This window comes from Sus scrofa, chromosome 16 (assembly GCF_054392235.1).
Source record: "Sus scrofa isolate SSC_HxYL_T2T_F1_AM1 chromosome 16, Sscrofa_HxYL_maternal_Yorkshire_Landrace_v2.0, whole genome shotgun sequence".
Classification (NCBI taxonomy): Eukaryota; Metazoa; Chordata; class Mammalia; order Artiodactyla; family Suidae; genus Sus; species Sus scrofa.
The window spans coordinates 45,194,546-45,216,519 of record NC_139398.1 but is presented as its reverse complement, the minus strand read 5'-3'; the positions used below and the strand labels follow the sequence as shown (position 1 = coordinate 45,216,519).

At 37.4% G+C, this 21,974-nt stretch overlaps 1 protein-coding gene across 3 annotated transcripts in view; it reads left to right on the top strand.

Moving 5' to 3' along the window:
* The window catches only part of ARL15 (ADP ribosylation factor like GTPase 15), a 442,112-nt gene that overhangs the window by 343,946 nt on the left and 76,192 nt on the right, over positions 1-21,974 (top strand). The window contains exon 6 of one of the 3 annotated variants that reach the window (XM_085002262.1): positions 15,231-15,290. The exons of the other annotated variants lie outside the window; for them this stretch is intronic. Within the exon in view, the coding sequence (XP_084858388.1) occupies positions 15,231-15,290 (60 nt within the window). The remainder of the gene's footprint in view (positions 1-15,230; positions 15,291-21,974) is intronic. 3 annotated transcript variants of the gene reach the window in all.

The window sequence follows — 21,974 nt, the reverse complement described above, 5'->3', positions numbered from 1 at the left end:
TAGGACTTTTCATATTGCCATATCCCTTGAGCCTGGATGGCCCTCTTGCCTTTCTGTCCAGTATTAATTATGAAGTCCCCACATTTTGCCATGAGAGGGGACAGGACTGGACACTGAGCATTTCATACTCCTCCTCATGCTTATTCTTATGGTCCTGCATCATGTCCACATCAAACATTAACCAAAGATTTAGAGTGTCCCTAAAGGGCAACATCTTTAGAATTTCTCAGAGATGGAGTGTGCCAAGGGGGACCCTTTGCTAGTGCTTTGTCGGCAAGCTATCTTTGAGGGCTGGTGAAACTGTGATTTTCCCACCGGTGGACAGCTGCCAAATCAAGCTCCAACTGGCTGAGGCTGGCAGTGTTCTTAGTGACCATGATAACTGGAAGCTGCTGGGGCAGCATTTCTGCAGGCTTATTCCTTCTTATGAATTGATACAGGAGAACAGAGAAGAAGGAAATACTTAGAGCGAGAAGGAGGAAACTCTGAAATTGTAGGAGTAAGAACATAAGGATTACATTTTCTGGTTGGAATAGAGGATGTTGCCAGCCTGGGAACCCAGCTCGCGAAATCACCTTCCTCAACCCAGCCAAGGCGCCAAGGCTACCCTGATGCCCCTTCCACAGCTCCTTTGCCTGGACCTCTCTGGGGTCCACAGCCAGATGCCTTCACCCACCCTCTTAGGCCCATTACCATCGCAGAGAGAGAAATAAAACGGAGGAAGGCTTCATGTCAAGAAACAAACTATTGCCTTTGGAATGGATTAGCAGTGAGCTCCTGCTGTGTAGCACTGGGAACTATGTCTAGTCACTTATGATGGAGCATGATAAGGTGCGAAAATAGAATGTGTACATGTATGTGTAACTGGATTACCATGCTGTACGGTAGGAAAAAACTGTATTGGAGACATAATTATTAAAAAATTAAAAAAAAAAAAGAAGGCAGAAGAGATTTGTTCCCCTGGATGGTGGTACACGTGCCCTGTAATCTTGAAGATCTCTCTCCAGATCGAACCAGGCTTTAATTAACTCTAGAATTACGTTGCCCAAAATCCTATGTACAAAGACAGAAGCTAAATTTTTAAATCCATTACTAAACTAGGCATTTAAGATCTCTAAGGACATAGCATTTTGTTCATTATTTTGTTAATTCCTGAAACAATACTTGTCACATTTATTTGCTTAAATATTTATCAACTGATTGAAGTTATAAGTGAATAAATTAATATACAGCACGGCCTTATAATTTATTCCGCTAAGACAAGTCTAGGCAGGTGGAAAGGCGACGTACAAGTTGTGTCTGATACCTGCCGGAGGTGCTTTCACAATGCTGCCGTTTTCTCCAGTGTCTCTGCTTTGGACCTCCGTTCACAGATACCTTGTTTCCAAGCAGAAAACACTGAGCACAGAGGAACCTTCATTTGCTTTAAAAATAACTTATACCTATTAATATGTGGAAGAAATTTGTCAAAGGGGCAGACGTATTTTTTATATTGCACCTTAGAGCTGATTATTGGGGAGAAAGTCACCTAACAATAGTATAGAATATTTTTTTCTTCTCTCAGACAAAGTCACAAGAAAGGAAGACTCAGCTGACAATTGCAGACACTTAGAACCACTTAGCTGTCAAGCCACTGACTCTACTAGTTTTTTCCATGACTGAACCTACTTAGATAGCATGGTAGTGTCTCAGGCAGCTTGCCGAAAGGGGCGTGCATGACAGCACTTTGCCAAAGAGCAATTTATAAATAAGCTGAGGAGTTAATGTGTAATTTGTTTCTATGGGAAAATAGAGTCTAGTTATACATAGTGTTATTTATGTTGTGTCAGTTTTCTAGACAGACCACAAAGACGATAAAGACTTATTGACCGTGCACCTGATTTCTGTATTCCTCCAAGATCTCCAAACTCCAGGCCTGTGTTTTCTGGGGAGGGCTCTTATGGGGAGAGGCATGTTACCTTGGCTGGAAGAGGGTGAAGAGAGTCAGAGGAACAGGAACTCTTCGGTGTTGTCTGTATACAGGCTCAGATCCCTTGTTACAGTTTCTCTTCTGCCAAAAAAAAAAAGTGTCATTTGCTCATTCAACAAATATTTATTGAGTGGACACTGTGTAATAAACACTTTGAGAATCTGTGAACAGTGCCCCAAGACCAGCAAAACTCCTTGCCTTCATGGACCTTGTAATGTAGTTGGGAGCAAGTTCAGAAACCAATAGCAGACATCAGATGATAGACCACATATCAGATGTAAAGAACACATCATCTCATGGTAATCAAGAAGTCAGAAGGAAGTAGTTCAAGAAAGGAAAGGTGATGAGGCTGGGGTCTCAGAGGCTGGGGAGTAGGTTCTGTTTTTAAAAGAGTGATCATTAGGGCAAGCCTGCCTCAGAAGGGGACATTGGTACAGAGCCTTAAGAAAGACAAGGCCGCATCGCCAAGCATCGGTGAGGTGCCAGTGTGCCTGGAGTGTTTTAAGAACAACAAGGCCACTGTGGCTGGAAGCAGTGGACAGGGTAAGAGTAGGTCACATCTGACAAATGAAAGGGGAGGAGCAGGGCCTTCCAGGACATTCCAGGGCTTGGCTTTTACTCTCCTTGAGATGAGAAAGCTTTGGAGGACCGAAAGCAGAGGAGGGTTGTGAGGTGACATGCATACTCAGAGGACACCTGGCTTGCCTAGGCTGCTGTAGACCAGAGGAGGACAAGGCTCAGAAGCAGGGAAACCAGCCAGGGAGCTATCGCAGTAATCTGGACTGGAGTAGTCCTGTTGGTATAGACCAGAGTGGAATGCAGTCAAGGTACTTTGAAGAGAATGTCCTCATGGATTAGATGCGTAGTTTGAGAAAAAGAAATAACAAGCAGTTCCCATTGTGGCTCAACAGTAACAAACCCAACTAGTTTCCATGAGGATGCGGGTTCAATCCCTGGCCCTACTCAGTGGGTTAAGAATCCGCATTGCCATGAGCTGTGGCGTAGGCCGGCAGCTGCAGCTCTCATTGGACCCCTAGCCTGGGAACTTCCATATGCTGTGGGTGCAGCCCTAAAAAAAGAAGAAGAAGAAGAAATAAGCAAGATGGTGTTGAGATTGGGGGGGGGGTGGGCAACTGGAAGATGAAGTATTTCAGGTATTAGGAAATGCCAGTGTAGTCTATGCTATGTTGACTGTACCTGTTTGACATCAAAGTGGGGATGCCAGGTAGACAGCTGGAGACAAGGAAGCACGTGAAGATGAGAAGAGGCCTCAAAGATGGGGTTTTGGGACCCCACCACACAGGAGCTGAGAGAAGAAGGAATTGGCAAAGACTAAGAAGGAGCAGCCAGTGAGGCAGGAGGAGAGTGGGAGCTGGAAGAAGCGATATGGGAGTGATAAGTGAGCCAGGGACTGTCCACAGGATTCCTGGGACTGCATGGATGCAGCCTGGATGGGCGAGAGGGAGGGGACTGGGACAACGTGACTAAGAGGCGCAGTTACTCCACAGACATTGTATGTACGTGGATGTCTATCTTGTATGTTTGGACAAAGCTGAGTTACAATATGAAAATAATTATAACTCAGTCATATCAATAAACCTCAGTTTATTGACTGAGCTGAAAAAGCAAATATAACTCTCGTTATATTAGTGGAATAAGTGGCTGGCTATTCAGGAGCTTAAATTCTTCTGTTGGTATTAATGTCTGTCAGGAAAACAACTAAAATAATGTGTTATATTGGATTGTGAGTTGTTTTACTTCAATACGTAATCTAGTACTTCTATATTACCCAGTGAGTCTGGTTTCTAAACTAATTTTTTTTTCGTTAATTTTGGAAAAGAATGGTCCTAAGATGTGAAGATAAAACTCATTGTGTACCTACAGGGTCCCCCCTCCCCATATATTTGCATTTTGGGGTTAAAAATGAGGTTCTCAAGTTTAGTTCCAGCTCATAGCATGAAGAGGAATGAATGGTTCTAATTTAAAAATAGAAGCGTATAGGAAATCAATAAAGAGAAAGAAGATTTAGGCTTAAAAATAGAGTCTTTTGTGTAGCTTTATTAGTGTCAAGGCTGTGATTACTTTTAAGAATTGTGTTTCTTGTCTCAGTAGCTTTGGGATTATCAGAATATGTTTTTTGCTGTTAAAATTTGGACCATGAGTTGCATTTTGAACTTTTATTGCCAGCCATATCTTTTCAACCCTACTCCTTTTCCATTAATAATTCCCTAAAGGGATGCTTTTTGGAGGAATGCAAGTGTTTACTGTTTAACCTTAGAATTATATAGCCTGTTTCAAAGTGAGCAATTTGGTCGTGATGTTGGGGAAGTAACCACAGTTTATTCACAAAATTTGAGCTTCATTTAATAAAATTTCAAAATCAATTAAAATTTTGAAGACTTTATCATTTGCCCACAAATACAAAAGGGAGAAATCATTAGAAATTTCTTACTTATTCATATTATAAATAAGTGTATCATTTCAGTTTACAATGCATTTTCAAAATGCCCTCTTATAGAAACTAAAACATTATTTAATATTGGTTCACTTAAGTCTGTGTGTATTTTTTGATACTAACATTTTTAAAAGCAAGTTTATATCCACTGTAAATTTTCATATTCTGTTTATCTCTTGGACCTTTATACTTAGATTTTTTTTTTGCACTGGGCTGTGCTTGTAAATTGCAATCCCTTAGCCATCACTGTCATTTTCATCACTAGTAAATAATATTTATTTAGTGCACTCGTGCTTTTGCTACAGCTGTTTCTCCAAGTCACATTGCAGTTGCACAAACAAGCTCAATGTGATTCAGTAAAAAGCAATTAAATATTTCTAGAAATTTTATTTCAGGTATTTTCGGGCCATGGCAAAGTGAAATTAATAACGAAACAAACCAAAACGCTAGTTAGTATGGAACAGTCATGGAAAGCAGTTCCAGTAGATAAGAGCTCTGAAGGACACACACACCTTCACAAAGTTTGCATTCCTACATACTCCCGTAACATTGAAATCCCAGTTACAGTACTGGCATTAGAGGACCAGACCAATTCTCATTTACAATTTACCTGTTGAAATAGGTTCCTATTTTATGTTCCATGGAAAATGCCTTGACTCATGATATCACTAACCCTCTATAGTAATAGGTTATATGACAGTGATCTAAATGGGAGAAAACGTGCCTCATCTACTTATTTGCATTTGTGAGCCAAGAGAATAATTTTTTTGTATTTCCACTTTTTTCTTTTAACTTTAAAAGATTATAGAAAATCTCAAGCATTCACAAAGTAGAGAGAAGAGTATATTGAACCTCAGGTACCTATCATCTAGGTTCAACGTTCAACCATTCCGAGTCAGTCTCATTTCATCTCTACGCCCAAGAACTTTCCTGCCCTGCACTGGGTTGTTTTGAAACCTATCCCAAACATCATGCTACTTCCTCCATAAATATTTCAGTATGTGTAGTAGGTGATTTGGTGAAATGAATATTGTAATTGTATGCAACAATTAAAAACCTTTATGAAATTGAGTAGAGCCTATGCAAAGATTGTTTAGAACTCAGAATTGCATCACATCGGCAAGAATTCACTGACCACATCTTCCCTTTCTGGCCTCCCTGCATCAGATACTGGCTGTAGGTGTGCCACGGCAGGCGTAAGGAGACTTGTTATTGAACACGCTGCTTAGAAAGTGTGTGCGTGTGCACCGAACAAGCAATCCAACATGTTGTCCAACTCTAGTAAGGAAAGACTCTCCTCTTTTTTATCGCTTTATGTTGTGTTTGTGTGTGGATGCATTTTTGAAGAAAAAAAATTGTTGTGTAAGTGAATTAGATAATTTGCTCAATCACTTGTGGACGTAGAGCCTACATGGTATTGCTATGGAGATAACATTTGTCGACTATGAATATTTTTGTTATTCTTTAAATTCTTTTGTTGTCTAATTGGAAAACTGGTAAAATACTATCATTTTCCAGATAAAGTTCTTGGCAAGATTTCTCTCTGTTTCAAACCCCCTAGGACAGTCCACAGCTCCATGAAAACATGAGTCAAATACATTACAAATTTCCCAAGGAGAATCAACATCTTTTCCAGCTGTTTGGATAGTCTGTCTAACATCTGACCAAAGCCCTCATCTCCCAGTATTGTTCTGGGCTTTTACATTTTGATTTGCTCAATGTTATAATTTAAAAATTGAGCCAATAGTATGAGTCTTCACTTTTTTCTTTAAGGCTTTTAACTCTTATCACTTACAAAAATAATTATAATTTAAAGGGGGAAAAAAGCACCAGCCACAAAAGATATTGTCTCCCTAGGTATTTCTCTTTGACAGTACAAAATTCCTTCTTAATGCTATCAAACTTCTCTCTCTCTTTTTTCCTCCCTTAGGTAATTTTTCTATTATTTATAGAGCAGAATGTCTCCCAACTATAACATCACAAAGAACTAAACTTGTTTTGATTGATTAGTTTCAGGTTTTCTATTTTACATGCCTTTTGGCACTGGCCAGTGTGTTTCAATTTATTCAGAAGGAATGCATTTGTGATCATTCCAATTAATCCTTTGTCTGTTTTGTCTGGCATCTGTGTGAAACTAGTTATAATAACTTTAAAGTTTGGCAAGCTGTATAGTAAACTGCCCAAGGTGGGATGGAAAACTCTCAGGGCCCAATTAACAAAAGTCAACTTGTCTTCCAGCCTATCTACACAAAATCATTTGTTGCTTCGAGTTGTCTTTATAACTGTTAATAGCATTTGATGAGTAGTTTAGGGCAAGAAGGTGAAACAGAGCAACTGTGTCAGGAAGAGTGAATTCCAGAGTTGAAGAGCAAATTTCAACACGTAAGTGTGGAGTGTGTACACCAACACACACGGACACACAGACATACACACACACGCAGTTAAAAAGTTTAGAGTGGAAAGCAGAGGTAAGACAGAGAAAACCTGGTGTTCAAGCTGTCATTCACAGAGAAAGCGATTTCAAATGTATCCTAGAAGCTGAGTTGTACGATTTTTGTACCCACCTCTGTCCCCACCTGAAGTTGGCACAATATTCATCATCCCAGTATACCATTCACCATATAATCAAACAACCCCGGTGGTTGTTAAGCATAATTGAATGTGTTTTTGTTGTAACAGTTCTTTTTCTGCTTTCATTGAGTATTTTTTATCTTTTTCCTTTTCAACTTAAAAATGGAAATTTATTTCAGACTTTTTGACTGACACATTTGACGTCATTTGGGAGGAGTTTCCCCTCAAGCTTCATCTTCGGCCAGTGACTTAGTGCGCTGAAGGTGCCCTTGGATAGGCATCATGTTTTGGACGTAACCTCTCCCAAGGTTCTCCGTCATTTCTAGCTTGCAGTCACGTTTGAGTGTGTCAGGAGATGTGCTGTGGGGCATCGTACCACATTTTCATTTAGATATGTTCGTGTAATAAATGCAGGATTATCTCAATTTATGGTAGTTTATGTGTTGGAGGTTTTTGGGGTTTGAGGCTTTTTTTTTTTTTTTCCTTATTTGACCACGCCCACAGCATGTGGAAGTTCCTGGGCTGGGGATGGAACCTGTGCTGCTTCAGCAACAACACTAGATTCTTAACCTGCAGCATCACAGGAGAACTACAGTTTATGCTGTCTTAAATGCCCGAGCCCATGTTCCCATCACAACTTCTTGAATAAATATGAAACTTTTTTTAACAGTAAAGTGTTTTAAGCTTTCACATTTTTATTACTGAAAGAGAAAACTTCCTGTGAATTCTTCTAGGCACTTGAGGAAAATTGTCAACTCACAAAATTCAGAGATCATTATCCCTGAGCATGTTTCTTAGTGAGTTTTGTTAGGATTATTATAATCAAAACAAAAATAGGGTTGCTGGCTTTTTCTTTCTTTCTTTTTTTTTTTTACATGAAGCATAAAAGTAGAAGTAGGAACAGACCTGCTCTTATCCGCTTGATGATTCTACCTGATACACCAGAGCTTGTACATAAATGAATTAATCTTTCTCTCTGTTCATGCTGCGTTCTCCTTGCTCCAGACAAAATGTGCTAAAATCACTGTTGTCACATGTTTTTAATTTTTGAAACTCCATCCTTCTAAGATAGACACGGAAAGAAAAACTAACTGCACAGAACACCACATTAAGAGGAAAGTAGTTGAAGTTCTGCCATGAATAGTTACCAAAAAAAAAAAAAAAGTATGATACTATTTGGCCTCATCTCCCTAACTAGGGAATTCAAATTGTTGAATAGCTAATAGTGCTTTTTGTAAGTATTTCAGTTTTTAAAAAATATGCTGTGGTGGACAAAAGCATGCCTGTTATGTAAACATATAGTTACTAAAGACACTAGCACATGTTGTGAGTATTGCAAAAGATAGAGAATGTGCTCAGATAACAAAAAATAAATCATGTTTAAATGTTCCGTATCAAGAGGTTGTTAGCAACTTTGAAAATGGCAAACTTCTTCTGATCAGTAGGATGCTGTTGGTTTGAGTAGGACACAGAAGCATACCTTAAATACTGATTTCTGGCTACTTTCTTACTAGAATTATATCTCAATTGTCAAGATAATAAGTTTGTATTGGGTTTGGCTATGAAATTATGTTTTAGGGTGTCTTAATGCAAAGAGTCTCAGTGAAGATTTGGGGGAGGGGTTGTCACCTCCACCTTCCCCTAAATGCTCAAAATTAATTTGATAGTTTATATTTCTATGTTTTAATATGCAGAGTTTTTTGAGATCTTAAAATAGAAAAAAAAGTAAGAGCAGAGGATTAGCTATGCCAGCCTTTGCTGCTATTTGGTTAAGTAAGAGTAATTACTTAAAAACTGTATTAGTTTATTTGAATAGATTTTCTGTAGAGTAATGGTTCATATCATGCCACATGTAATTTCACTTAACCCTCTCCTCTATTAAAGAGACAAAACCAAAACCCCCAAGTGTGATATCCGCAACTAGCCATTCACATTTCTCATTCTGTCACCGCCAAACTTCCTGAAAACACTGTTTTTGCTGGCTGTCTCCATTCCCTTATCTCTGTCATTCTGATCACTGCACAATAGTAGCTGCCTTTTTTTTTTTTTTTTTTTTTTTGGCTGCACCTGCAACATACAGAAGTTCCTGGGCCAGGGATCAAACCTGAGCTACAGCAGTGACAATGCCAGATCCTTAACCCACTGAGCCACCAGGGAACTCCCACAATATCTGCTTTTTACTGGATCATTTCTTTGTTATCAAATTCAGAGGCACTTGCCAGTCCTTATCTTTTTTTTTTTTTTTTTTTTTTAACCTTGTTTGTTATTAGTCCCCACTTCTCTATTCCCTCCCTTGCTCCACCCTTCCTGGCTCTATGGCCTCTCTGGTTATTTGCTTTAGATCTACTTAACTGCTTATTACAGTTGATGTTGCCCCAGGATTCCATCCCCTGGCTTCTTGTCACTAGACTAGTCTCCCTATGTGACCATGTGGCTAAGCCTGGCATCAGCTGCCACTCATGCAGATGACCCCCCCATCTGCCTGTTGGATGGCAGATGTACATATCCAGTGCCCTGTGAATCCCCCAAGTCTCTCAAAGTTAGATATACGAGACTGAATTTTTTATCTATCATTGATCTACCTACTCTTGTTTTCCCAGATTCAGAGAACAGCACCAATATCCCACCAACCCACATTCTGTGTTTGATATCTGATTCCTTTGTCCCCCCTATTCCCAGTTTTTAAATCTTAGGAAGTCCCCTGTAGGCTTCTTGCCATCAAACCAACCACTTTTCTCTCCATCTTCATTCCTGAAATCTCTCACCTGCTTTTGGCTCTTCCCACTTGCTTTAACCTTATCGTTTCGTTGTTAAAATGTCTTTATTATTTTCATATAATATTCGGAAGGAGTAGAAATAAAGCTTCTGTGATGAATTCATCATGTTTAAGCAGCCGTTTAAACCAACTTTCAAATTAAACTATCAGAGTTCCCTGGTGGCCTAATGGGTTGAAGATCCAGTGTTGTCATTTCTGGGGCTTAGGTCACTGCTGTGGCGTGGGTTTGATCCCTGGCCCAGGAACTTCTGCATGCTGTGGGCACAGCAAAAAAAAAAAAAAAAAAAAAAAAAAAAAGAAAGAAAGAAAGAAAAAATTATTAAACTGTTAATATTTTGAAAATGTTAGAAATACGAAAATTTTAAAATAAATTTAATACTGAAGACAGATTGTTAATTAATATTTTGTCTATAACATTTCAGATACTTCCATTCAAACATAAAATGTTTTTAAAAATGGGATTGTATATATGAACTGATTTTTAAGTTTTTTATTTTATATTAGAGGGCAATTGATTTACAATGTTGTGTTAATTTCAGGTGTACAGCAAAGTGATTCAGTTATACATATACCTATATATCCATTCTTTTTCAGATTCTTTTCCCATATAGGTTATTACACAATATTGAGTAGAGTTCCCTGTGCTATACAGTAGGTCCTTATTGCTTATCTATTTTATATATAGTGTTTATATATTAGTCCCAAACTCCCGTTTTATCTCTTCCTCCCATGTTTCCCCTTTGGTAAACATAAGTTTATTTTCAAAGTCTGTGAGTCTGTTTCTGTTTGTAAATAAGTTCATTTGTATCATTTTTTTTTTTAGATTCCACATACAAATGATATCACTTGATATTTTTCTTTCTCTGACTTACTTAGTACAACAATCTCTAGATCCCCATCCATGTTCCTGAACATGGCCTTATTTCATTCTTTTTTTTTTTCATTATTTTTATGGATGAATAATACTCTACTATATATACACACATATACACATACCACATCTTCTTTATCCATTCCTCTATTGATGGAAATTTAGGTTGCTTCCAGGTCTTGGCTATTGCAAATAGTGCTGCAGTGAACATTGGGGTGCATGTATCTTTTCAAATTATGATTTCTCTGGACATATGCCCAAGAGTGGGATTGCAGGATCATATGGTAGTTCTATTTTTAGTTTTTTAAGGAACCTCCATACTGTTCCACATGGTGGTTGTACCGATTTACATTCCCACCTACAGTGTATGGAGGGTTCCATTTTCTCCCCACCTTCTCCAGCATTTATTGTTTATAGACATTTCGATGATGGACATTCTGACTGGTGTGAGTGATACCTCATTATAGTTTTGACTTACATTTCCCTAATAATTAGTGCTGTTGAGCATCTTTTCATGTGCTTTTTGGCCATCTATATGTCTTCTTTGGAAAAATGTCTATTTAGATCTTATGCCCATTTTTTGATTGGATTGCTTGTCTTTTTGATATTGAGTTGCATGAGCTGTTTGTATATTTTGGAGATTAATCCTATGTTGGTCACTTTATTTGCAAATATTTTCTCCTATTCTGTAGGATGTCTTTTCATTTTGTTTATGGTTTCCTTTGCTATGGAAAATTTTTTAAATTTAATTAGGCCCCATGTGTTTAATTTTTGTTTTTATTTTCATTATTCTAGGAGATGGATCTAAAAATATATTCCTGTGCTTTATGTTGAAGAGTGTTGTGTCTTTGTTTTCCTCTAAGAGTTTTATAGTATCCAGCCTTACGTTTAGGTCTTTAATCCATTTTGAGTTTATTCTTGTGTATGGTGTTAGTGTTCTCATTTCATTCTTTTACGTATAGCTGTCCAGTTTTCCCAGCACTGCTTATCGAAAAGACTGTCTTTTCTCTATCTTATATTCTTACTTCATCGTAGATTAATTAACCGTAAATGTGTGGGGCTTTTTCTGGGCTTCCTCTCTTACTCCATTGATTTATGTTTCTGTTTTTTGTCCCAATACCATGCTGTTTTGATGACTCTAGCTTAATAGTATAGTCTAAAGTGGGGGAGCCTGATTCCTACAGCTTTGTTTTTCTTTCTCAGTATTGCTTTCACTATTCAGTCTTTTGTGTTTCCATACAAATTTTAAAATGTCTTGTTCTAGTTCTATGAAAAATGCCATTGATAATTTGACAGGGATTGCCTGGAATCTGTAGGTTGCCTTCAGTAGTGTAGTCATTTTGACAATATTGATTCTTCTAATCCAGGAACATGGTATATCTTTCTATCTGTTTGTGTCATCTTTGATTTCTTTCATCAACGTCTTATAATTTTCAGAGTACAGGTCTTTTGCCTCCTTAGGTAGGATTATTCCTAGATATTTTATTCTTTTTGAGGCAGTAGTAAATGGGATTATTTCCTTAATTTCTCTTTCTGATCTTTCATTGTTATGAACTGACTGTATTCCAATATAGCATATGCATACTTCTTTGTTGATAATCAGATATAAATATCATTTTTTCATGGAACCAGTGCCCTGTTGGTGGATGGATAGAATATTTCCAATTTTTCATTATTATGAAAAAGTTTTATTTACACGTTCTTCTATACTTGTCCATCTGTTTTCAGAAGACAGGTTCCTACTACTATTAGGCTTGTCAAATTAAGGCGATATGTTGTTTTAGGGCTTTTAAAATAGATTGCCAAATAGCTGTCCAGAGGGTTAATACCAGTTTATATACTGTCCTTAGCAGAATTTGAGTTTGTCTATATTCCCCACACCCACAATAATAATCATTCTTTTATATTTTTAACCAATTGGATAAATGAAAAATGGTGTCCCAGTTCATTTACTCTAATTTAAGACAACTTTCTAAAATGTTTGGTCATCTGTTTGCCAAACCCACAATGGATCAGAAGCAGGAAATTGGAAGAAGAAAGATGAGTTGCCATAGTCAGACCCATTGGCAGCAGTGTAGAGTAATAGCAGACAAACAGTGAGGAAGAATATAAGAAAACCAAAAAACCAGAAATAGAATCCCAAATAGCACAGTGCATGGCCCATTTAATTCAAGGCACAACAGCCCAGCTCCCCTCTGTGGTCTCTAAGGCTTTCACCATATTTCAACACAATGTCCCCCATCTCAGCATTTTGAAATCCTACAAAGACAATAAAACCTTGGCTCATAGAAATAGCAATTAATTAAATGTCAACTGTTGTCAATCAGTTGCAGATTGCTAAAATAATATTCTTCATTTAACCTCTTACAAAAATGAAAGTTTTAGCAAACTCTTAGCTGCAAATTTTCAACTTTCCATCTACCTCTTCCACTCAAATATTATAAATAATTTTTGTCCATTTAACCATTATTTCATTTACTAAAACACAGAAGGATATGCTAATAATATGTAAGTAAGAAATACAGTCTAAGAAATATTCTTGGCCTGGAGGATAGAGTACTTCTGGCAGATGTGATCCCCAGCTTTCAATTTTAAGGAACTACTGTGTGAAAATGTACTTATTTGTATCTCTTTAGACTAGAGAATAGATCCTGTGGGCAGAAGCTAAAGGAAGGCAGATTTCTAACAATTAGGACTTTCTCTTATGAAATGTTTTGCATACTGTTAGACCTCAAAGGAATCTTAGTGGTCAAAAATAACAACTTCTATGTTTTATAAATAAGAAAACCAAAGCCCAGATTGGAGTAAGTGGTTACAATGGGGAGGGGAGTAGGACTCTGCCTTCCAACTTTCCATCCAGGGTTTTGTTTTTGTTTGGGGGGTTTTGTTTTGTTTTTACTGTTGCATGGTCCTCCTCATAGCAAGTTCTGTATTGCTAGAGTGTTTAATCAGAATTCAATTTCTTATTCTCAAGGATGTTGTAGAAAGAATTTCTACATTTGGAGGAAGTAGTTATATGACTGTGGAAATCCCTACTCATTCCAAGATCTCATTAATTGTGTTTTAAGTAATTGTTTAAAACCCTTATAGAAATATATAGTATCATCCTTAGGCACCATCCCAAGGATTATACAAAAAATTGTTTTAAAGAAAAAAAGTGAAATAACTTTACAATAGAATATTGTACGAATTGATTTTGGCAGAGGTCTTCCTGTGAAGGGAATATTCTACAAAAGGGATGACAAGTTTCAACTCCTATCCAAGTGGAGGGAGGAGGGGGTAAGTAACACTTGCTGAGAAGACTCTCTGGGCACAGCCAGCTTTGTTGGGGAAGAGAGCTTTATCCTCAGCAGAATTTGCTTCTGCTGTGGTGGTATACAGCCCTTGTGTTCATCCACCCTCCTCTGCAGCTTCAGGTAAGAAGAGAAATTAGAAGGTCAGATCTAGAGGAAACTAGCAGTTAGAAGATTAAAAATAAAGCAAGTTTCTGGCCAAGAAGAAATAACCACCTAACTTCTAGGATTTACCTGGCAATCAGTTAGCAAAGATGTGAACAATTCAAATTATTTTTTAAAGTCAATTTTATATTCTTAGATTTTTATTTTTTGTGAGTTTTTTCCCCCTATGAAATTTACAAAATCGGGGCAAGAAATAAAGCTAGGTAAATCTTGCCTTTCATGTCAGAAGACCTGAGAGTTTCCTATGGGAGAATGCTATTTCTTACCCAAAGCAAAGAGGTTAACCTAAATTCTTCAGTTCTAGAATAAGGGTTTCAAGATGTATTTTTCCCATGCCAAAGTCTGCAAGAGGCTTGGAAAACCAAAACCTAATGTGGAACTCTGACAAACTTGCACTATGATCTGCTTCTATGGAGATAACATGTTCATTTTTCATTTGAGGGAAGGGATAAATGCGCTAATTATGTAGTAAATTTCTATTGTCAAGTTCTTCCCATCCCATATTACCTTTTTTCTCTCTGCCTTTAGGGAAACATTGTTCTTTTCTATTTTTTTAGACTTACTCTTAATATTCTGGTAATAGGAACTGTAGATTAATAGCAACTCGCCTGTATGGAGTGCGCTCCAACCACCAGGCCCTGGGCTAAATGCTTTATTTGCATTACTTCATTTAAGACAGAGAGTTAAGTAATTTGTCTAGAATCACATAATTTGTAAGGCAGGGGATGTAGCTTCACAGACCTCGCTTTTTAAAAAACTTAGATAACTCTCACTATCTTGTATTGTGTCCCCTCTTTTGATATCCAGAAGACAATTATCTTCATAATTTAAAATTTATCCTAAAACTTTCATGTATCATTTTCACCTTTGATCCCATTTCCATGAACCAAAGATAGATGATGAAGCTCTTTTCACATACCTTGAACACTTCTGTGAATAATTTCTCATTACTTTTCAGGAAAATAGGAATGTATGTTTGAGACGTATTTCTGGTCAGCCTTTGCATGGAGACCATAAGTGGATGTTTTTGTTGTGAGATTTTTACAAGCTGACTCAGATGTATTTCATAATGAAACTTACCGTTCAAAAACCAATACACACAACGCACTCTTGTATGGTTCCAATTACAGATCCTGGGCTGGCCTCCAACTCCCAGGATCATTCTTATGGAAGGTTCTACAGCAAAGAGTGTAAGTTGTTTTCTCAGTGAATTAATGTTTGGTAACATGGAGCTGCAAATGTATTATGTTGTAGTTAATGGTAATTATTTATGTAGGTCATAGTAATCCCAAAGACTAGGGACATGGACTAGGATACAGAGTTAGATAATTTTTTTCCAGGGGGATATACAGAAAAATAAAAAATATAAATAAGAGTAATTAATCCTGCAGAGTGAGATGGGGATGATAGATGTTTATGAGGCTTTTACCTTTTATTTTATGCCTTTCTTCACTCCTGGAATTTAATAAAACTCTGCATGTATGCCTGTCTGTCTTTTTATTTATTTGTTATTTACCTACTTTTGTTATTTAGAAAATAGGGCTAGGCACAATATTATTCTCTCCCAAGCTTTTGTGTATTACATGGAACTTGTAAATATTATTCAAAACACAGTAAAACCAATGAAAAGGATTTTTTCATTGTTTTTAAGGTCACACACTTGATCCTTGAGGATATAATTATTTCTGAAGTCTATGACTCACCTTTTGCTATTTTCCCTAGTCCAAACAGTGATTGAAAACATTTCAGCCCTGCTCAAACTATGTCATTTTACACAGAAGCAATTGTCTTATTACCTGTTTGTCTGATATTTCCCAATCCTTGCCTCAATGTAGGTAAAGGATGAGCACAGGGCAGATGCCAAAAGCCCTAATATTTGGGCCTTGTGGTACTGGGCAAGATACAAGAGACCCCTAACAAGAACAAGCCTCTCGGAGTTCCCACTGAGTTGCAACAAGTTGAGGATCTGGCATGGTCTCAGCAGTGGTGTGGCTTTTATCCCAGACCTGGCACCAGGGGTTTAGGATCCACTGTTGCTTCAACTGTGGTATAGGTTGCAGCTGTAGTTTGGATTCAGTCCTTGGTGTGGGAACTTCCATATGCTGCTAGTGCAACCCCTCCCCCCCAAAAAAGCCTCTTCTAATTCCTGCCATGATGCATACTTTGGGGGGAACTTTAAAAAAAAAAAAAAAAAAAAAAAGACAGGATCCTACCTACAGTATTTCAGAAATGTGACCTGACATCTTTTATTATGTGAGTGTAAAAGGCACAGAGGATTGAGCGTAGTAGGATATTCTTTGAGTTGGGATTCTGGGGGCCTAGGGTCAAACTCCAGCTCTCCCGCTAGCCTTGTGACCTTGGACAAGTCACTTAACCCTCAACCCATGAAAAAGTGAAGTGGCCTTTTCTCTTGGCAATAAAACAAATCAAACATGCTGATACTCATGGTAAAAGCTGAGCCTTAACAACTTGGTCGCCTAATATACAAAGCATCTTGTTCTGTGTTCACTCAGCTTAGATTATGTTAGGGCCTGAGAAATCTTGGGTTTCTCATTGGGTTGGACTGTAGAATGCTTTCACTGAAATACATTGACTTTTGTGTTGACCCTGAGCTGTCATCAAGGGCCATGATGAGAAGATCACTGTTAATGATATGTTGTTTCATTATGTTTTCTAATGTGCTTTTTCAAAAATGCTCAGATATTAAATTCTCTTTAGAATTTGTACCATGAAAATGTGTATCTCTTCTGCCAGCTAGGCTTACTTCAGCATGAAGATAATGAGAAGATGGTGTATGCATTATACATACTCATTTTACCATGTCTGTACCAATTTTCACATTTTTTAAGTTGGAGAGGACAATACCCACTTTAATCTCCTTTAACTTTTGAATTTATACCTCCACTGTAGGCCCTTTCACTTAAACTCTAAATGCATCTAAATTTGTCTACTCAATATCTCCATTAATTCATTCATTCAACAAATTTTTACCAAACATCTACTATGTGTCAGGCACTGCTCCAGGCACAGAGGATTCAGTGGAAATCAAGACAAGCCAAGACTCTGACCTTCTGGAGCTTTCAGTGCAATAAAAAAGGAAAGTAGTAAACAAGATAGGGTAAAACATGGTCATGTTTTCTTTTGTGTATCCTTTTTTTAGTCATCTTCTTAGTGTTTACCATGGGAATTGTAATTAATACCCTAAATTTATAACAATCTATTTTGAATTAATACCAACTTATCCTCAATAATATATAAAAACCCTTCTCCTGTTGAAGCTCTGTCCTCCCCCCATTTGCATCATTGTTCTCATAAATTACACTTATACATTGTATGTCCATTAACATAAATCTTAATTATTCTTTTAATGAATTTTAAAATCATATTGGAGATTTTAAAAAGGAGTTATAAACCAAAACTACAATAATATTGGATCTTGTGTTTGAATATGTAGCTACCTTCATCAAAAGTCTTTATCAGTTACAGCTTTGAGTTGCTGTCTAACATCCTTTCCATTTCAGTCTGAAGGACTCCTTTTAGCATTTTTGGTAGGCCAGGTTTACTGATAAGGAACCACTTCACTGTTCGTTTATCTGCTTCATTTCTGAAGGTTAGTTTTGCTGGATATAAAATCCTTGGTTAAGAGTTTTCCTTTAAAACTTAAAAAAAAATGTCATCCCACTTCTTTCTAGACTGTGGTTTTTAAGACATTTTCTATTAATCTTATTGAAGGTGCAGCCAAAAAAAAAAAGTGACAAATTGCTTCTCTCTTGATACTTTTTAAGATTCTCTCTTTGTACTTGGTTTCCAAAAATTTAACCATTGTGTGTCTTAGTGTGGATCTTTTTGTATTGATCCTTTATAGATTTATGTCTTTTATCACATTCTGGTAGTTTTCAGCCATTATTTCTTCATTTCTTTCTTCTTGCTCTTTCTCCTCTTCTTCCAAGCTTCCCATTGTGTATTTTGATACACCAGTGTAGTGTCCCACAGATCTCTTATATTCTGCTTATTTTTCATCATTCTTTTTTCTCTCTGTTCTTCAGTCTAAATAATTTTAATTGACCTATCTTCAAATTTACTGGTTGTTTTCCCACATGCTCAGATGTGCTTCTGAAACCATCTAGTGAGTTTTTCATTTCAGATATTTTAATTGTTAGCTCCCAAATTCCTATTTGGTTCATTTTTTTTTTTTTGTAATTTCTATCTTTTTATTGGTACTCTTTATTTGTTCATACAACATTCTCTTGATTTCCTTTAGCACTTTGTCCATGGTTTCCTTTAGCACTGTGAGCATAAGGTAATTGATTTAAAGGCTTTGTCTAATAAGTTCATTGTCTCTGTTTCTTGGAGTAAATTTGTTAATTTTTTCTGTGAATGGGCCATACTTTTGTGTTTCTTCACATTTTTGTAATCTTTAGTTGAAAATAAGATATTCTGAATGTAATAATGTGATAATTCTTGAAACTAACATCTTCTCAGGGTTTGTTTTTGTTGTTTGCTGTAGGCTGCAGCTATTGATTTGTTAGCTAACTTTTCTGAACTACTTTTGTAAGAACTGTGTTCTTAGTCATATGTGGTCTCTGAATTCTCTGTTCCTTTAACTTGTGTTCCACTAGCGTTTTTTGTTGCTATGGGGTTTTTTTGTTGTTGTTTTGTTGTTTTGTTTGTTTGTTTTGCTTTTTAGAGCCACACCTGAGGCATATGGACATTTCTAGCCCAAGGGTCAAATTGGAGCTACAGCTGCCAGCCTACACCACAGCCACAGCAACACCAGATCCAAGCCATGTCTGTGATGTACACCACACCTCACAGCAACACCATATCCTTTAACCCACTAAGCAAGGCCATGGATCAAACCAACATCCTCATGGATACTGGTCGGATTTGTTTCTACTGAGCCATAACGGGAACTACTTCCACTAGTGTTTTGACAGATTTTCTTGAACATCAGGAGCCAAATGAGAGGGAGAGAAAGAGTGAGTGGAGGAGAAATAACCCTCTTGGATCTTTTCTGTTAATATGTACTGCTCTGAGCATGTGCTTCACTTTCTAAAGTCTTGTATTTCTAAATGCTTTTGAATTTCCTTATTTCTCAAACTTTCTTTAGCTTTCATCCCAGAACTCTGTGGTATGCCTCAATTTAAATCTTTGCACCAGGTGGTCACAGGCTTTTTAATTGTCTTTCAAGTTCTATCCTGAGTAAGTTTTGAATTAGGTAAAACAAAGACAAGCGCCTTACATCAGACCTTCAGGTAGTTCCTAGATAAGTTAGAACAGACAAACACAATTCTGTACAAATAACGTCTGTTCTACTTCCTGCAGAACCAGGGACCAGGGTCCCAAACTGGGACCATTTTTTGCATTGTAATCCTAATGTCATAATGTTGCTGTAGAATCACAAGGCTGCTTTGCAAAGTTTTTACATATTTTTAAAAAGGAAGTGGTGATTACACTATATTAGCTTAGCTCTACAATGATTAGATAGAAAAATTTACCCTTTTCCAAAAGTAATTTAATTAAATGAAGGAAATTATTGGAATGTCAGGGCTGAAAGCTCCGATGTAGACTCTTCTTCAGCTTTGTTGCTATTTCCCTTTGTGTTAAAATTCTTAGTTGAAACTAGTTCTTCAAATTCTCTGTTCAGGGAGATGTATGGGGCTGAGCCCAATGTGTCACGTGGAAGGTACTCGAAGGTACTCGGTAAATATTTGTTGGATGAAGCTCAGGCTAACTAGGACATGGCTATGGTATTGAATAAAATCAGAAGATGTGCATTTACATGCTGGATGGAGTACAGAGACTTTCACCCAAGGAATTATTTCTTAGGCAGGTTGCAGAGGATAGTGCTGAAACATAGCACCTGTGTTGCCCAAGAGTGGGTACAAAGTGAAAACACTGGAGTGGAGCTTGGAAATTAGATCAATGCCCTTTCCATAAACTAGTTTTCACTTTACAAATGAATGTTTTTAAAACAAAATATATATTTTTTTTTTTATGTGAGAAACTGTGTGGTCTTTGAAAGCAATGTATTGGAGGCCAGCTTTAGATAATAATGCCTGATTTTCCTGTCTGAGATTTAAGTAAGGTCATAGAAGTGAAACCCTAACACAGCACAAGTTCTCAATAATGTAACCTCTTTACATGGGTCCTTAGAGTGGAGTATGAGTTTTTACTCATTTTCTACCAGCATTGGTGTGATAGGAAAGCTGTTCTGGGGCAAACATGGAAAGTGGGGGAGGCAGAGACATGATACGTAAGAAATGGACAGTGATCCAGTGAGAAGTTGGGCTACAGAACATGGAAATATTATTAGAAAACAGTTACCTTATTCTTTTCCTATCATTGCAGTAGTTAACTTATCACCTCCAAATGATGAGAAGTTAGTGTACAAATTCTTTGCCTTTGGCAGGGGGCTTGTATCCCAAGAGAAAAGAATGTATTTCCAGTTGATGGATGGACAGAATGTATGTAGTAGCAAACTTACTGAAGTAACTGGTCTTCTTTGCCTATTTTTATAGCATCAGCTTTGAAATATATTCTCCAGACTCTAAAGGACCCCCAGTGCTGGTTTCCCTAACATCAGAATAGTTCTACCACTTGGAGGAATGAGAGAAAACTCCCATGCCTTTCGGTTTTTTTTTTTTTTTTTTTTTGTCTTTTTGCCATTTCTTGGGCGGCTCCTGCGGCATATGGAGGTTCCCAGGCTAGGGGTCTAATCGGAGCTGTAGCCGCTGGCCTACACCAGAGCCACAGCAACGCGGGATCCAAGCCAAGTCTGCAACCTACACCACAGCTCACGGCAACACTGGATCCTTAACCCAATGAGCAAGGCCAGGGATCGAACCCACAACCTCATGGTTCCTAGTCATTCGTTAACCACTGCGCCACGACGAGAACTCCAAGATCTGAAATTATCTTGGATTTTAAAAGTGAAATGCTGTTTCCATACCATATATTTAACGTGCATGTGCATAAGCTTAAAAAAAAAACCCCATACCTTCCTAACCTTAAGGAAGAAAAACTAATGTTTTCAGGGGTTCATGGATAACGCGTTAAAGACGTAAAGCTCTCACACAGTAACAACTGTTGCTTATGGATTTGAATCAACAAATAGGCATATTATGATGACTAGCAGCTTTTTAATATGTCCCTATCAATTCTGATTGTGTAAACTGATTATTTCACTAAATGAGGAGAATGTAATAGTACAGGGGATATTTGCTCTCACCTCCCCTTGGCCGATGCCTCCATTTCCTCCAGGTGTCAGTACAGAAAGAATACAAAGCCCTCTACCCCTGCCCATCCCCTCACTCCCCCCCCTTTTTTAGTAAAGTTTCTCCTGTAACATCCTTCACCGTCAATAGCACTGACCCATGACTACGGTTAGTTAAAATTTTGTGTCATAAGTTCTCTAAGAAGTATTTCCCTCAATACATTGCCTGCTTCAAGAAGTAGTGATATCACAGACACAGAGAACAGACTTGTGGTTGCCAAGAGAAAAGGGGAGAGTGGCATGCACTGGAAGTTCAGGGTTAGTAGGTGCAAACTATTATGTTTAGAGTAGATAAACAACAAGGTTCTACTGGACAGCACAGGAAGCTGGAACTATATCCAATCTCCTGGGATAGACCATGATGGAAAATAATATTTTAAAAAAAGAATGTATGTATATGTATGACTGATTCGCTTTGCTATACAGCAGAAATCGGCACAACATTGTAAATCAACTGTAAATTAAAAAAAGAAAACACACACCCGAAATAAGTGGTGCTATCATTACAAAAGTGTTAGACATACGACCCCAATTATTTTCTTGTATAAAAGTCATTTTTATTTACAGCAAATTTATTTTTTAATTCAGTGAATTTTAT